Genomic DNA, 17857 nt, shown 5'->3' on the forward strand with positions numbered 1-17857 from the left:
TCATCTAGTCAAAAAGTAAGCCACGGGTCGATGTCAACTTAACTTCTGGGATACACTTGATCGTTAAAATGCACTTCATAAAACAACGAGACAATGCAATAGTAATTTGAAGTGAAATGACCAAATACGCACACTAGATGGCGATGTTATAATTCACTTGAAACTTTCCTGACACGAGACGCCACGTTTAATTAGAAAAAGTTTCTCAAGAAGCCAATGCAGACAGTGTTGTTATTTTTAAATTTATTTTCACAATTTAATGCATTAACAAAACAACGAGAGCGACTTTTAGTGGGTGCAAACCGTTTATAGAATCCGACTGGTGCTATTTTACCTGGTCAGCTGTCATTGCAGCCTTCCCCCACGCCCCACTTGTGACGCAAAGTAGGATGTTCCGCGCAAATCAACTTGGACTGACATAGCAGGACCTGGATTTCACTTGTGCTGTTCTCGTGAGGACCCCGCAGCAACATGCGAAGCGTGCCACTTACGTTTGCAAAAGCCTCTCGCGGGACCCCACGGACAGTTGGGGTGTACATTGGAGACGCCTCTTCTCTCTGCCCTGGCTGGATTTAACGCAGAAAACTCACATCTGGAGACTAAACTCGATCCTGGGAGGATAATCGCGTGGAGTCATTTTTGGAGACGCAATTAAGCACGGGAATTCTCAAACAAATGCCAGCGCCTAAATTGCGCATCGCTCCCTTTCTTAATTCCCACAGCTCCTCTCAAAGTTCCGGTGAAACCTAGCGGCGGGTTTTGCTTTCTGTCGCCCGCAAGATGTGGGCCGTAGGACTCCCGACCGCCGTGGTCGTGACCCTTCTCGTGGTCACCATCGACGTGCAGGCAAGCGGGGAGTACTGCCACGGGTGGCTCGACGCCCAGGGAGCGTGGAAGGAAGGTTTCCAGTGCCCGGAGAAAATCGACGGCGTGGACGCCATCATTTGCTGCGGGAAGTGCGAGCTGCGTTACTGCTGCTCCAGCATGGACGCGCGGCTGGACCAGGGCAGTTGCGACAACGACAGGCGGGCCCTGGAACCCGGGGCCGAGGGCAAGGAGACCAAGGACTCCGGTGCAGGTACGAGCGGGTGTCGTTAGCCATCACAGGGGAAGGAAATGTCTGGACCTTATTTTGCAAAGTACACTAATTTCGTAAATGTCATCCATTATGCATGACGAGTTACCGACTTTAGGAAGCAACTGCTTACAAAAGTAAAAACTAATCTTTTTGGTTACTTAGAGCATTTCTTCAAAACCTTTTAAGCCACGCACCCCTAGCAAACACCCTGACAAAAGTTGGTACACCCCTCTATCCTGCACACACACTAAAAAGTCAAATTGGAGAATTTTTTTTTTAGCCGTGCACCCCCTTCAGCATCCCAACAGAGTTGACGCACCGGATCAGTCATACACACAACCTAATAAAAGTTAGAGCCGAGCTTTTTGGTTACTCAAAGAGCAGGCCTTTTTTTTTTTTTTTTTCAGTCGCGCACTGTGAAGAATATTATAGGAACAATCATGTTATCAAATGGTCAAAAGGTCACTCCTCTCACATTTGGAGCGATTCTCCCTTGACACGCACCCACTTCAAAATCCTGACTGAGTTGACGCACCACGCCACCCAAGCGCACACCCGAAAAAGAGGACAAACAAAGCTTTTGGGCTAGTTAATGGAGGGTCTTTTAAAACGTTTTTAAACTGCAAACCCTCTGCAACATAAAAAAATGGCGCACCCCATCTACCCTTCACACATCCTTAAAAGTAGCAAAAAAAAAAGTGCTTTTTGTGTACTTAAAGAGCTGTCTCTCCCAAACTCTTAAAGCTCCAAAACGGCTTTACACGCCGACAAAGTTGGCGCACCGCCTTCCACCTTACTTGCCCTCTTAAAAGTATTTTGAGGGCTAACATCATCAGCCATGCACCCATTCAACATCCTGACAAAGTTGGCGCACCCCTTCTATCCAGCACACGCTTTAAAAGTACCACATGCTGACCGTGTCCAAAAAAGTTGCTGATGATTTTGAAAAGTCAACTGGATGAGTTGTTTCGAAATACGACTACAGTGAGATTATTCGGACTAACTCTCACGAGGTCTTCAAATTGGATTTTATGCAATTACACACTCCCACTTTCCTCCCATGAAGTGGTTGGTGGTGCGTACAGTACGCCCTTGTTGAGAGGAGCATCAGCTGCCGGCAGGTTGGCAGCAACAGCTGCACAGCAGACGGCAAAGGCGGGGGGGGGACAGCTACACAGGGCTTCCAAATGGTCCTAAAGTGCTCTTTTAAAAATAGAATAGCGTTCGACGGCCGCTGCCGGAATCAAGTCGGGGCTTGAAGCGGATCGTGGACAGTCGCTCAGCCGAACGGTGCTGACAGCTCTGCCCGTTAAAACATACGCACCTTCTCAAATCACCTTTCACTTTGGGTTCGGCCCAACTTTTAAGCTCGTCACATGCTTTCCAAGGATTCGCTCGACTCAGCCACTGACATTTAGAATTTTGTGAGGCTTAGTTGATACAAATTGAAGTGGAATACTTAATCAACACAACTATTAATGATATAGATTTTATATAAAACATCAACAGAGTCCCTTGAAATAAAGTTTCAATATACAACAATTAATAACGGAAAAAGTATGTAAGCGAGTTAATTTCGCCATTTCAGCAAAAAGCTGGATTTTCTATTAAATATCACATTTTAATAAGCAGTTTTTACGTTTGAAATGTAAACTACGTGAGTTTGCAGACAGGTTGGACGTTTTTGGCTAATGTTAGCATTTAGTGAGCACACGATGCGTCTCAACTTGGCAAGTTAGCAAACAAAGTGTTTTAAAATGTACAATTTGAATTTCCGAAAGGTCTAATGTAGATTGACGTTTCATTATGACAGGGTGTAAAATTTTGGCGAATGTTAGAATTTAGTGAGCATGTTGCGCCTTAACCGCGCAAGCTAGCAAGCTAACTGTACTGATTTAATATTGTAATTTGAATTCTGAAAGTTTTTATATCAGTGTATGTTTCATTTTGACAGGGTAAGTCGATGTTTAGAAATGAATATAAAAAGCACGTGAGCTTGTTGACAGGTTGGACAATGATCTTCAACCAAAACTGCTCAATAAATTGCTGTTTTTGTTTTTATCTTGCGCACCAGCGACAATGTGACCAAAATAGTGGTCATGTTCAGAAGACGAGCATCTTGGATGTCCAACTTTTTATCTAACCGTCATTTGTGATGACTGCAGGAACTGCTGTATACATTTCATCCGCTGGCTCGCGGCCAACATTACATTTTTACCCCCCCCCCCCCCATCCCTCCACCTCGTACAAGGCTCAGTTGCATTTTATCCATTTTCCTACGCTTTACAGACTATTAATCACTCAAGGCAAGGAATACACCGAGCGGCTTTGATGACTAACAGGCAGGACGTTATTAATGTGCTCCGCCATGAGGAAACGTGGCGTTCAGGCAACGGGAGAATGGGTTCGAGTGGCGACAGGTGTGGGACAGGGGCTCCAAAAAAAAAAAAAAAAAAAAAACATTTACAAAGCAATTGCGTATTTCAGTTGTCCACATTAAAAAAGACTTTTATCGGACTATGTTTATCAGCTGTGACGTGAATTTTAACCTTATAAAGTGGTGGAAAATCTCCTTCATGGTTCAGGCATCTGAAGGTGGTTAGTCGAGGCCAAACGGTTCCGATTTACAGATGAGGAGGCTTACCTTTATGTGCGCAGATGGATACGTTATCAAGCGAGGCGATACTCACATGCTAATGCATCTTTTGGAATAGAAACAGTTTGTAGCAGTGCTCAACAATTAATCACATTCAAATTGACGTCGACTGAAATGAAAGTGTAAACCGACAAGTCCAAAACATTTACAGATAATACATATTGAGTTTTGTAATTAATTTTTAATTAAAGATTCATTCATTCTGCATGGTAAAATCATATATGAGAAGAGGACCTGGGGAAAAATAGTCACATATTAAATCATAATTAAAATATTATTAAATAAAATAATAATTTTTCCTAATTGTTCATTCTTAGTTTGAGTACACGATTATTACAATTATTTGGTCATTTTTGTAACTTCCGGTTGTTCACACTAGTTAGCAATTGTAGTAGTATTTAGTAGTGTGCGTGCGTGTAAACGACACCATGGCTTCTATTTCTAAATTTAAATAATCAGCGTCATCTTTTCTCTCATTTGTGACACTCTGTCGTAAATTTAACGTGAGAAACACTTCGATCTGATAGCGTCGCGTCTCTCTAAACGATACCCGAAGCGACTTTTCGGCCGGCGTGTACATGCTAACTCAGCCAAAGGACTTGAAACGTAAATACCAAACCCTGATAAAGAATACAAATGGTTCGAGGAGAGCGGGAGAAAGCAGGGCACTTGATGCCCATATAAGTACAGGAAAGGAGGCCAGTCGCCCCCCCCCTCTACCCCGCCCCCTTTCCCATGTGCCCCCCACGCCCAGGGGACATTACCCCTATACGTGTAGCCATAACAGACTTATAGAAAGAGTTCCTGTGAGAAGCTGTTTATTGCGAGGGAGGTGTCGGCTGAGATATGTTCGAAGTTGACACCTCACTTCTGGCTTTGGTGTCACCTGCCTTCCTCCGCCTCTTCTTCTTCATTACGGATGCCCTCCTACTTTTTAAAGTCCGAAGCCTCACATGCAGTAATCTGTGCTAATACCCTTCTTCTTTTGATGGCCATTGAGAAGGAGGAAAAAAAAAAGCCGGCAGACAAAAGGAAACTGGAGCTCGTCGCCTCTTCGGTCTCCATGTTACGCCCCGCAGAATGGAAAGAACTGTCGAGCAGGAAAATTGCTTGAGATGTAACGTGGATGTTGTTGTTTTGATCGTTGTTACATACTGCGTGAAAAGTAAAGCCATTTCGGAATGCAAATTTTTTCCTCTCTAAGGTTGTGATACTTTGAAGCTCGGTAATATATATATATATATATATATATATATATATATATATATATATATATATATATTTTTTTTTTATGCCATTATTCCAAATGCAATTCATCGTGAACGTGAAAACCAGTAAAACCGCCAGAGATTAATTTGTGAGAAAATGACATTCATATTAATTAATATTATAAATATTACACCAAATAATTGCTAAAAATGTTTGAAAAAAAAGAAAATAATAGAAAAAAAATCACCAAATTTTAATATGAAAAAAAATACACGCAGTAGAAAAAAATATAATAAATAGTAATATAATATATATATATATATTTATATAATAAAAATAATATCCTCAAAAATGGAAATACTGCAATAAAAAAAATATGGCAGTCAAAGCTTACTAGATGCAAACAGCCTACTTTGATGACTCAGAATTTTTTTTTTTGTCGATGTGGATGGGAGGAGCCACCCGCCCCCCCCCCCGTCCCCCCGGCCCCCCACCTCATTGCACGCCCTCTTCTTCTTCTGTGGTTTGCGTCTTCTCCTTTCTGTCGCTTTTCTGTTCGAGCAGCCGAAGGACAACGACGACAACGGTAATTCCATTTTCAAACACGGTCTCTTTCAAACGGACACTGGGCTTATTTGCAAAGGCCTCGAGAAGCTGGCAAAGGTCACCCCCTCGCTGCGCAGTCGCTCTCTGTTGGATATAAAAGTCGGCCAGACGAGACGGGCGCGCTTCTTTGATTTTCATTAAATCATTGGACGCTGAATGCCTTCTTTTCTTGAAGCACAAGCCAAGCGCTGCAAAGTCCGGTCAGGAATAACTGGCTCAAGAATGTCAGACCGCCCCCCCCCAATCCACCTCAAACACACACACACACAAATACCTGTCTTCCACTCACGGACCACTTCATTAGGGACACTTTGCAGTAACCAAAAGCCTTGTTTTAACTTTATTTTTGGTTCTAAAGACAGTTCGAAAAGTACGCAGACCACTCTGGCATTTTGTAAGGTTGCGTTCAGGGTGGAAGGCGGTGTGCCAAAAGTCCCAAAAAGTTTCGGAAAGGCTGTTCGAAAAGGCTCGCTGTTTCTTCAGGGTGTTTACGGCGAAAATGGGCGTAAAAAACCCGCGTTAAAAGTACCCGCAATGCTTTTTTGGTGGGTAGAAGAAGTGTGCAACAAGAAGTGTTGCTGAAAACATTTGAGGCAAGGCTGCGCCGGTGTGGGAATGGTCACAAGCGTCTTCGGTCATAACCAACCAAAGCAGATCGTTTTTTCCCCCCGTTAAATGTGGCGTGCTCGTTGCACACTTGAGTCTCAACACTTGGAGAACAAGGAACACGTAACAGGAAAGACATTTTGGCATTCGTTAAAAATGTGAAAAAATAGAACTTTGCTATTACATTTTGAGGGATACCAACGGTCCAAAATTTAAATATCAGTAAAATCTTTCCAAATGAAATTCAGTGGCCATTATTGATCAAATGAAGTGAAAATGACCCAACTACACCTCCGCACGGGGACAAACTACCCAACAACATGTTGGCACACACGCAGGACTGAAAAGGACACAGCGGGACGCTGAGGATTAGACGAGATCAAAACAAAGTCGAGAATGCTAATGAGAGTCTGAGGCAAATCCCGCCGCACTTTTCACTCCAAACGGGGAAAGCTTTTTGTGTCCTTGTCTCGGCCAATCGGCGCTCGACTGTCAAGCAGGAAGTTGCATTTGCACTTGAAGGTGGTGTGGTTCTTACTTAACGTTGTGGTCTCCGTCCACAGTTCCCATCTACGTCCCCTTCCTCATCGTGGGCTCCGTGTTCGTGGCCTTCATCCTGGTCGGCTCGGTGGTGGCCATGTGCTGCTGCCGTTGCCTCCGCCCAAAGCAGGAGCTTGCCTCGTCGTCGTCGGTGGCGGGCGGCGGCACGGGGGGCCGCCTCCTGGAGACCATCCCCATGATGTCCAGCACCGGCACCTCCAGGGGCTCGTCGTCGCGCCAGTCCAGCACCGCCACCTCGTCCAGCTCCTCCGCCCCGTCCGCCAACACCCGCCCGGGGGCTCTGCCGCCCGCCCCCATGGTCCGGGCGCAAGCCTCCTGCTGCCTGCCGCCCGACGCCAGCGTCTTCGTCAACATGCCCACCAACTTCTCCGTTCTCAACTGCCAGCAGGCCACTCAGATCATGCCCCACCAGGGACAGTTCCTACATCCGCAGTACATCGGCTACGCGCATCCGGTGTCCCCCACTTTCATGGATCCCAACCAAGGCGGGTATAGACCCCTCCAGTCCCCTTGCCCTCCCCCTCAAGCTGGTGGCTCCAGTGTCGCCAGTGAGCAGAAATACCCTCCGGTGACGGTGTGACGACTTGTCAAGCTCCACCTGAGAGGACTCTGGTGTGCCCCCCCCCCCCCTCCGGCGCGTTCGTAGGACTCCTGGTGTTTGGTGTCGCGAATGAGCTGAGCTCGGCTTACAAACGTGGGCTCCAAAATACTTGCAAGTATGAAAGATTTGTGTGTTTGTAGCAGCGATGACTGGGGTGATTTATGCTGCGCGTTTGTAAGGTGTGTGTGTGATGGCAAGCACAGACGGCCTCCCTACAGACTATTTAAACGCTAATGAAGTGAGCGCGGCGCACAGAGCGTGACGCTCCGGACTGTTTTTCCCCGACGCCGCCCCGGCGTGAGAAAGCGCCGATGTCACCCAAAGGATGGCGAGGCGGCGCTTTGAAGACGATACCCCCCCCCCCCGCCCCTCTTGCGCACCCCCTCCCGTGAGGTGTGTTACTGGATTTAACACTCGCACAGTTGAGTGCGTGTGGCGAGAAAACAAGCAGTCGCCCGTTGCTTTCGAAATGCAGGAATGTGCAGTTGGTGTGCACAATCTACAGCAAAAAAAAAAAAAAAGTTTGTGTCCTTGGCAGTGCGCTATTGCCATTTTCTATAACATGGAAAGAAATGAAAAAAAAAAAAAAAAAAGTAATTTTCTGGGAGCTTTTGCATCTTGTTTAACTTTCACGATCAAAATACATTAAACGTTACCCCAGCGCACCCCCTTGTGCAAACCAAAGCCTTTTGGATACTTTTAAAGAAGCCTTTCACAAATTATTAAAGCTACACACCCCCTTTGGCTTCTGAACAGAGTTGGGGCACCCCCTATTAACCAGATACACTCCAAACACTTCCCTAACAAAAGATTTAGAGCAGTGTTTTTCCAATTTCTTTAAGCCAGCTCGCCAGTTCTGAATTTAAACATGACAGAGTTGGCGCACCCCCAACTCTCCAAAAAATAAAAACAAAGCCATTTAGATATTTTTAGATCAGTCTGTTGCAAATTTCTTACACACTTCACCCCCTTCAGCATCCCGAGAGAGATGGCGCACCCCCTTTCCGCGATGCATAACCCCTAAAAAAAGTCCAAACTAAAAAACATTGTGAAACTTTTAGTGCATTTTATAGCAAGCTACTTCAGCCATGCAAATCGCACCAATGTCCAAAATCCCAAAAGAGTTTGGCGCACCCCCTCGGGCCTGTAAGTTTCCCCCACCCTAGTCTTCAGCTCAACAAGCGCTAATAGCTTGTTACCCATTTTGCGTCATATTCTTAATCCGCTTGCAAGAAACTAATGACACATTGGCAGACGGCTCAACCACCCACGGCGGACGCTGGAACAAATTGCCGTCACATCATCAGACATGCTCGGCGGGACGGAGAAGAACGAGGGGGAGGAGGTGCGATTTTGGCACGGTGCGTACTTACTGTTAAGTAGCTCGGGGAGTGGATGGATTCTCCATACTGCGGCAGCTGCAATTCCAGGAAGGTGGGCGTGAAAGGCATCTCCACTTGGACACGAGAGATTGGGTGGGGAGAAGGTGGGGGTGGGCGGGTGCGTTCATTTTTCAGGTCTGTGTAAATTTGACGCTGTAAAGCTTGGGGAGGGAGCGGATGGGAGACATACAACAGGAAATCAAATCTATTGCGGTGTTACGCAGAACAAATTGGTGACAATGACATTGTTTGTCTCACAGTTAATAATTTCTGATAGGATGAAAATGAACAGAGAACATTTTAAATATGTTAATTAAAAAAAAAAAGCGAAAGAAAAACGGAAATATCAGCTGCTGGTTTTTAAGTTTTATGATGGCAACAGTGGCAGTGATTTATAATATTTGCGAAAATGGGTTTTACTTTTCAATATTTTGACTATTATATAATTTATTTATTAGTTAGCTATTTTTCTTCAAGTCTCATGATAGCGATGGAATTTTTACTTTTAATGGGCTTCACCTCCCCCAAACTTTTACAATGACAAAAATGATTTCATTAAAACAATGAGAGTATAAATAAAAACAAAAAGTGCAAAAGCAAACCATTTAAAAATAATTTATCATACATTTTAATAAAAGAAAAACAAGTTAAAATAAAACAAGCAACAACAATGAAAAATATATATATATATTTTTTGTATCTAAGTCTTATGATAGCAAGAGCTTGGAACTCCTCATTTTAATTGTTCAAATTTTTACTAGCAGTACATTTTTCTAGATTAATTTTTGGCGCTGATTATGAATCCGTCTTTGGTTTTTTTCTCTAGCAAATTAATTTTAAATCAGAGTCAAAAATACACATAGGGACACATAAAGCCATGTCTGATTTTCCATTTGTCTTACATAAAAATCAATGAAGCATTCACACAAGAACGGAGCAACGGGGACTCACACAGAACGGCGATTGTGAAAGCCGGCCAATCGCGTGACTTCGTTGGGGCCAAAAAGAAGCAGCGGCAGCAGCGGCAGCAGACAGGAGGAGGCAGACGCGTTTTGGGATTGATTCAATTTAATGATTAGGACTCGGACAGACGGGCGGACGGACGGACGGGACAACCCGTCCCCTCTCTAAAAGCCGTCATTGTCGCATTCCTGAAGCAGAGCGCCGTCCGCACGACAAGATGCCACAGTCACAAAAAAACAAAACAAAACAAAAAGACAAACAAAAAAATCCCTTCTTCTTGTTTTGGATGCATACTAGCGCTCGTTCCGTGGAAAGCCCTTTTCGTCAATATCCTACTAGTGCGCTGAATTGTCCACGTACTACAACTCTCTGTACTCACTGGTAAAACAATTCCACGCACTAGTACAACAAGTACGTTACTTGTGAGGCACATCTGTAATCTAGTTAGTTACATCTGTGCGCTACAAGTGAAGCACAAAATGTAAACTAGTAAAAATTGATGCCACTTGAAGTAATGTAGTGCACAATTTTGCCTCAGTAGTAACATAGTTTTTCTACTAGTGCGCCTGTAGTCATTCTACTAGTACACCCTCTAATCGTTGTACTAATGTGCAGAGTAGTGGGGGGAAAACGTAGTCGTTTCGCTAGTGCGCCCTAGTTGTTCTACAAGGACAGTCTCGTTGTTCTACTTGTATGTAATGTGCCTTAGTCGTGTAACTAGTGAACTTTAATCATCGTACTAGTGTACTTTAATTGTTCCACTAGTAAGTTTTAATCATTTTACTGGTGTGCCTAAGTCGTTCAACTAGTGCATCATAGTTGTTTTACTAAATGTAACTTAGTATTTCTACTAGTGCGCCAAAGTCATTTTAATAGTGCACATTCACCGTTCTACTAGTGCACTTCAATCAATCTATTAGTGCGCCTAATCAATTTACTAGTGCAACTTCTTCTGCAAGTGCTTTTTAGTCATTCTACTACAGCAACCTAGCAATTCTACTAGTGCATCTTAGCTGTGCTACTAGTGTGTTTTAATGGCTCTATTAGCGCCCCTCAGTCTGTCCTCGTGCACCTTCCGCAACAGTCATTCTACTAGTATCCACAAGTGGAAGCCAGTAGTGATAAAAGTGTATCACCAGTAAGACATTTCTTCTACTAGTGCACCTACTAGTTTGCAGAAATGTCAGACTGTAGAGGAAAACAAACTAGTAGCCCAGAAATGTTAGTTCGGTAAAAAAACAAGTCACTTGCAAGTCTACTAGTGCGTCCTAGTCGCTCTACTCGTGTGTTGACTTGACTTACCAATGAGGACAAAGAGTGTACTAGTAAAAGGGACAATTCAGCGCACTAGTATCAGATAAACAAAAAGGCTTGCCAAACTAGGTCGAGTAGAACATTCCTGCTAGAGGACTTTTGAATAAAAAAAAAAAAAACGTAAAAAAAATAAGTCAAGTAGTGGAGATGGGAAAGATAGGAAGTGAGGCGATAAGGAAGATGGATGCTTCAGTAGTCGGTTGGGGGGGAGGGGGGGGTGCCGGGGGTGGGCGGGGGTCCGAGCGTTCCGCCTCACTCGCATCCCCTGTGGTGTTTGGCAGCGCTCGGAATGGAATTCATCCGTGCGTGTTTATTTGGACGTGACCCCCCCTCTCACTCTCACCGTTCCCTTCTGATGTCGGCATGTGATGACTGAATTGCGGGGTGGGGGGGGTTGGCGGTAGAGGGTGGGGGGGTCTTCTGGTTGACATACATACACACACATGCACAAGCGGGTACAGTGGAACGCACCAATCAGGCTTCCCGAGCAGTCTCTGACTTGCGGCGCTTGTGTAAGATCGCAGTTTATGTTTTGAAAGTCCGGAATAATCCGTACGCCTCTGAGTCCTGTTGCCGTGGCGGCATCTCGTTGGGGGACAACGGGGGAGGGGAATTGCGGGGGGGGGGGGGGGGGGCGCTTCGATTTCAGAGGTTAGATGCTCGGCCGCTGGCGGGTGGTGTCGTACGAGCGCACGACCTGCGATTGGGACACCACGCCGTGCTCCTCCTGGGAGAAGGCGTAGCCGTCTGTGGATGGATGGATGCATGTGGGGGGGGGGGGGGGGATATGGGAGGGGGCGGGTATGCGGAATGGTGTGTCACGGTGGAGCAGACGTTAGCGGATGGATTTTTCCCCGATCATCAACGGCAACACTGCGCGGCGTACTCACGCGTGACGGGCTGCTGCAGCGAGTTGGAGCGTCCGATGCTGGAGGGCGTCTTCCTAAAGACTCTTGTCAGCAGATGGGCACGTTCGTTTAGACTGCGGGGAGACGGAAACAGGAGACGTTTCACTTTCAAGGAGAAAAAAAAAAGGGGGGGGGTCACACACACTTAAGCGCTAACTATTGACTCTACTGGGTCAACATTTATTCTGTTTACAGTCGCAGAAAGCAGGTCGGACAGCTTAGACAGCGACTAAGCCGTTCAACAAGCGCTTCCTTGAGGAACACAACTGAAAAAAAAAAAAATGACTGTTGAGGATGTGCGTTTTTTTTTTTTTGTTTGTTTTGTTCAAATACGCCGCTGAAGACGATAGTTTGATGTAGTCAGATTAATTTTTTAAACAGTTTAATATTTTTGTTTTATTTTGGGAGATTAAAATAAAAAAATAAAAATCATCGGAAGTTGCGGAAGATATTGGACACTTTTAAATTAGAAAATTTGGCACCCTAACCTGTAAAGGTCACAAAAAAGTCATTTCAAGATTACTTCAGCGCAGTCATCTTTTTTTCGGATTTTTGGGAGATTGGTTCAACAAGAACCAAACGCTAAAAGAACAAATCTCGGAAGTTACGCCTGACTTTGTACAATTATATCGTAAATTTGTAGAAATTCGAATTGGTCAGATAAATTCACCAAACACGCCTCTCTAACCATCCGAGTAAATTCAACCTGAGGAGGATCACGTACAGTCGGACGTCCTTCGTTTTTGCACCTTCGCGCTCCAAATCGAACCACAGGGCACTGTGGAAACGATTTTTATATATATATATATATATATATTTTTTTTTTTTTTATGTCAAACAGGACATTCACAGAACCCATCGGCCCGCCCTCCCCCCTGCCCCCGCCTCCTCCAAACTCTCAGAGAAGAAGACTAGACCCTCTGTTTGAAGACCACACGCTGTCACGGCTCTTCTCCTCTCCCGTCGAGCAAAAATAACGAAGCGCCTTGCTCATATTAACACCCCCTTCGAACGCCGCGTCGTCGCGTCACCGCCGAGGCGGCGAGTGTGTCCGCCGTGATGTTGATGAATGGTGCTCTATGCACCAAAAACAAGGGAGGTTTCCTGGGGAGGGACGCTTTTAAAGTGCCAAAGCAAATGATGTCCATTCAATCGAATAACCTCAAAAGTTGGTCGGACGTCATTCCAACAAACTTCAAAGGATTCTTTTACTTTTCATTTTTTTTTACCACTTATCCTAAAAGATACATTCCAAAAAACTATAATTGAATATCTTATATCAAGCCTTTTGGCACAATTTGCGAGTTTGTCGCATTTGTACCACTAAAGTGTACAATTAGTTAGCTAGCTAGCTAGCTCGCCCTACACTCCAAAAGCGCACATTTTCTGGGTACACAACCACTCAGTGTTGTTATCTAAATTTCAAAAGCGAAGAGGTGACGGCACAGACGAGCATGTGACCCGTCTGCCCACCAAGAGGAGCCTCAGAAGCTTGTTAGCTTGCGCTAGCTAGTGGCTAGCGCCGCTCATCACGGACTGGACGCAAACTTTTCCACTGAGACTATTACAGTGTACAGATGATACACCCAAGATTTTATTTTTATATCCTCCATTGCTCTGTATGATTTGAAATGAATCAAAATACAAAGAAATTCATGTTTTGCCATTTGCGATTGTGCTGCTTTTGCTGATGTTTTAGATTTTGATTGAGTATCGGTATTGAGGTACTTTTTTTTTTTTTTGGAATCGTGACAATACTTCCCAAAATGCGGTTAATTGATTACGATTCAGTTACTGGTGTGCTAGCTAACATGTCATTAGCTAGCTAGCTAACTAGCTAAACAGATTGCACATTTGCAAATGTCTAATTTTGTTTTTTGAATTATTTGCGGTACTGTTGAGAAGCTGAACGGTCGAGGCTTTGGACAATTATAAGTCGACAATGTCTCAAAATGATTGTGAAATTGATTTTGAAAAAAAAGTTGTCGCCCCTCGCGAGTCTCGCGAATCTGAAGATTTATTTGAAACCAGGACAAGCCTCAACAAGAAACACATGAGAAGCTACTACGAATTGGACTTGATACAATTCGGAATTCAGCCAAACATTTTGTTTGTTTTATTTTTTTTTAAACATGCTTCTAAAGTCATAAAGATGTCTTTTGTTAAAACCAAGGGAACTTTCCTGGGAATGAAAGCCTTTAAAGGTAAGACTCGCGAGTCTTCAGCCAAAGCAAATGATGTCCGTGCAATAGAGAAACATAAAAGATGCGCAACATTTCAACTCCTCCAACCTCTCCGCAGCTTTTCCCAGAATACAAACACAGATGTGCTCTTTTGACAATTTGCCGCCCCGCCGGACGCTTTACTGTAACTCCTCTCATTCCGGATGATGAGTGGCGAGCTTCCTCGCCCCGTTCGGACCTGATGAAAGCACACCTCAAGCCTCTGGGGGAGGCAGAGGGGGCCCCCGCGCTCGCGTAGAAAAGCGGCTTGTTGGCGTATAAAGGAGCGTTTGAAGGGAGGGCCGCTAATTGACGGGGAAGTGCAGGAGCAATCTGCGCAGTCGACGTGTTAACGACACAGTTTGGGATTTGGGAGCCAAATGCTTCAAACTACTGCTTACTTTCTAGTGCTGACACACACACACACACACACACACACACATAGAAAGTCTATCTAAAGACAACACACCAGATCCGTGCAGCAGGTCAAATTGGTCCACCTATGAAGCGTTTGAATTAAAAAAAAAAAAAAATGAAGGGAAAAATGGAAACACTGAGCATGCAAAAAGAAAAGGTGAAAGGTCGTTAGAAGTCAATGTTCACACAGCGGGACAGTTGACACGTGGGAGCGACTACCTCCGTGCCGCCTCTACGGGACCTCGGCCTTGCCTTTGGTTCTGATGATGATGATGATTATCGTTATAATGAACGCAAGACATTCGCCGCAGGTATGCTTGACATTATGGCTGGACTTAAATTAAGAAGATAAGCACAATATATATTTTTTTTCTTAAATGTGTTCTATTGACAATAAATTGGATATACTACATTGAAATTATATGTATAAAAATAAGTAAAATGACATAAAAAATGTAAAACAAAAAGCAAAAATAATAAAGAACAAAAAAAAAAAAAAAGATTTCTCGCTAATATAAATTACTATAGAAAAATAAATAACCAAATGAGAAAAATATTTTACAAATATAGTAACAAGTAACAAAAATTATCTAAAAAAAAAAAAAAAGGACTAATAATTAAATGCAGTTAAAAAAATAAAAATACAATGAACTATAATGAGGAAAAAAAATCTAAAATAAATTATAAATGTGAATAAAACTAAAAGAAAAGAAGAAAATGTACAGTAAGGACATACTTACGTAAAAATTAAAAAATCATTAAAATTCCCTTCTGGGCATAAATGATAAAAATGTACTTTCAAATGAACCGTATTCTCATGGCGCTTTTATGCAAATTCTTACGACAATTCTCTTAACTGGTTGAGCAAACGTTAATGGTGGCCAGCTGCGGTCAAATCAACGAACGGCACGACGGGCGTGATGCGGTACCTGCGTCCACTGGCGTCCCTCAGCACCGCCGCACCCGGATCCACGGCGCGCGCCTCCAGCTCTTGCACCTCCTCCAGCAGCGACTTCCTCACCGAGCGACGCGTCCTGCCGACAAACGTGCCGATTGCTTCAAATAGATCAGAGCGTGTGCGATTGTGTCGATCATATCCGGACGCTTCACTTACGCCGCCCAAACGAAGTCCTTGAGTAAACAAACGGCGGGCACCAGGAGAAGACCCAACCAGAAGTACCAACACTGCATCACGCTGCCGGCCTGCCAGAACGACACACGTTTATTTTTCATACATTGACATTGAAAATTAAAATGGCCGCTTCAAACCAAAATGGCCGACTTCCCGCCCTGAGTCCTTGAGACTTCTATGAATGTCGTATCGTAGACATGTCCACCCAATATCGGGTCAACCGGTGAAACTGGTGTCGGTGGTACTTTTTTTTTTTTTTTTTAAACTCTTTCTTGGAATTTGCCTAAAATGTTTGCTGTGATCCAAAACGGTGGACTTCCTGTGGAGAGATTTTCCCGTCCACCCAACTTGATGTTGATCTATGCAACTTGTGTCAGGGGCTGATCCCCGCCCCCCCCCCAAAAAAAACTTTCCAGTCGCTCATGTGTATCATTTTTCATGACTAACCCACCAAATGGTCATCCAATTTTTTTAGGCCAAGCTCCGCCCCTAAAAGAAAAAAAAAAAACTTTGCAATGTGTCTGTCTAATATATCCGCTTCTGATTGGGGCTCATTTGGATAAATTCCCGAGTCGGAGTTGCTATAAAGTCCACACAGATAATTTGGTCCCCTCTGGGGAAGGGCGAGATGAAGACGCGTAAAATGATGAGAAAATATCTCTGGCAACACTTCGAACCAGAAATGAGAGCAAAAACTTCATCCAACGAGGCTTTTGAGTTATGAGTCACAGTTGGGACACAAAGAAAGCGCCGACTTGGACTTGAGAAAGAAATCTACAGTAGACGATTGTGAGACGCAGAAGATTTCTTGTTTTAGCGAAGACATTATAAGAACACATAAATGTAAAAAAAAAAAAAGAGTCAAGATTGGTCGACCCCGCAATAATGACGGCGGGGGTCTCGCCTGACCATTCCGCCGGCAGACGGAGCAGCTGCTGGGATATTTGAGCGCATTCCGGATCCCTGACACAAATTGAATTAATGGGCTGAGAGGGAGCCCAGCCCCAAGAGTCCCTTCCGCCTCACCTCAAGCCCCCCCCCCCCCCCCTCCCCGGCCGGTCTTTATAATCCCTACGACGACTCTCTCAATCACCCTGCCGTCCCTCCTCAGCAGCAGGCGCAACAGCAGCCCACCCTCTTAAGTCAACACCTCCGCAAAGGGCAGTAAAAGGGGGCTCGGGTGACAAGCGGCAGGTGCGGGACGCAAGTCCCCCCCTTATGCCCTCCCCGAGGGGGGAACGATCGTGGCGCTACTCTATTTCTACAAGAGCTACGCTTACAAAGTCAAACTATTTTTCACACTGCACTTAGCAGTCTAAACCAGCGTTTCCGTGCTTACTTCCTGGTCGGCTGCTACGTTTGCACTTTGCTGAGTGAGTGCAGTGCGAAAAGGGGCTTTAGCCTTTCCATGGCAAGTTTCTGGGAACTGATTCTGTTTTGACAAAATGGCCTGTTCTTACCGCCACTGACGAAAAGGTGATGAACGCGTCTTGTGATTGGATACTCACTCATGAGGGGGCAGTGCTATGTGGAATCAACACACCCGGAAATCATAACTGGCGACCGTTCGAAAATCCCAAAAATATATTCTTGCTTTTTCAAACCACAATGGCCAAAGGAGGGAAAAGTGAGGATTTAATTGCAGATGCACTTGCGACGCCATTTTCAAGAGGGACTTTTCAAGAGAAGCTCGGTCGTCCGACACTCACTTGTTGTGTGTTTCTGCAGTGGTGTCGTAAATGATGCTATTATGAGATAGATTTATTCGAGTAGGACTTCACTGACGGCTCAGGTGAGAAATGCACGGACAATTTATTAAAAGGCAAATTAATGGTCACATGCTTTACCTGGCCCAGCATGTCGGGGGCCATCGGGAAGGTTGGCCAGATGCACGAGTAGACCCCGAAGAAGACCAGCCACAGGAGCATGCTTCCCCACACGGCCAGGTGGGAGAACTGGACACAAGAGGATGACCAGGTCAAATCGCGCAAATAGTGGACGGTCTCAATATAGACGTCCGGGGCCCCTCGCGCTGTGATCTGCCGCAAGGGGACACGGCGTCGATTCCAGTCATAAAAGCGGCCAAAAATGTCCATCTGTGTGTTGCGTTGCCGTCTCCACGCTCAGCTGTTGGCTGGCACGACGTGTGGAAATGCATCTGGCGTGCCTGACAAACTTTGAGCGGCACAGCTTCCGTGTTCA

General features: G+C 44.8%; 2 protein-coding genes across 11 annotated transcripts in view; one reads left to right on the forward strand and one right to left on the reverse strand.

Moving 5' to 3' along the window:
• Positions 1-383: 383 nt before the first annotated feature.
• On the forward strand, positions 384-8779 carry shisa2b (shisa family member 2b). Its single transcript, XM_088282742.1, has 2 exons — positions 384-1078; positions 6719-8779. The coding sequence occupies exons 1-2, from the start codon at positions 781-783 to the stop codon at positions 7294-7296; spliced, it is 876 nt and encodes a 291-aa protein (XP_088138868.1). The 5' UTR covers positions 384-780; the 3' UTR covers positions 7297-8779.
• A 593-nt stretch (positions 8780-9372) lies between these two features.
• atp8a2 (ATPase phospholipid transporting 8A2) overlaps positions 9373-17857 on the reverse strand; it is a 37109-nt gene continuing 28624 nt past the window's right edge. For 6 of the 10 annotated variants that reach the window (XM_088282736.1, XM_088282735.1, XM_088282738.1 and 3 more), the window contains 5 exons: positions 17503-17610; positions 15638-15726; positions 15453-15557; positions 11867-11958; positions 9580-11723 (listed from right to left, as the gene is read on the reverse strand). In XM_088282736.1, coding sequence (XP_088138862.1) covers positions 11629-11723; positions 11867-11958; positions 15453-15557; positions 15638-15726; positions 17503-17610 — 489 coding nt within the window. In that variant the 3' untranslated portion in view covers positions 9580-11628. Of the gene's footprint in view, positions 11724-11866; positions 11959-14575; positions 14607-15452; positions 15558-15637; positions 15727-17502; positions 17611-17857 lie in introns of all 10 variants that reach the window. The other 4 variants (XM_088282734.1, XM_088282732.1, XM_088282741.1 and 1 more) reach the window with 2 other exon arrangements.

The sequence above is a fragment of the Idiotropiscis lumnitzeri genome, chromosome 19 (genome assembly GCF_059441095.1).
Source record: "Idiotropiscis lumnitzeri isolate Australia: NSW breed Sydney's pygmy pipehorse chromosome 19, RoL_Ilum_1.0, whole genome shotgun sequence".
Taxonomy (NCBI): Eukaryota; Metazoa; Chordata; class Actinopteri; order Syngnathiformes; family Syngnathidae; genus Idiotropiscis; species Idiotropiscis lumnitzeri.

Bases quoted from the DNA above. Each gene is read 5' to 3' on its own strand.
- shisa2b (XM_088282742.1), top strand. From the start codon at position 781: ATGTGGGCCGTAGGACTCCCGACCGCCGTGGTCGTGACCCTTCTCGTG. The intron at 1,079-6,718 runs GTACGAGCGGGT...CTCCGTCCACAG, and splicing joins GACCAAGGACTCCGGTGCAG to TTCCCATCTACGTCCCCTTC.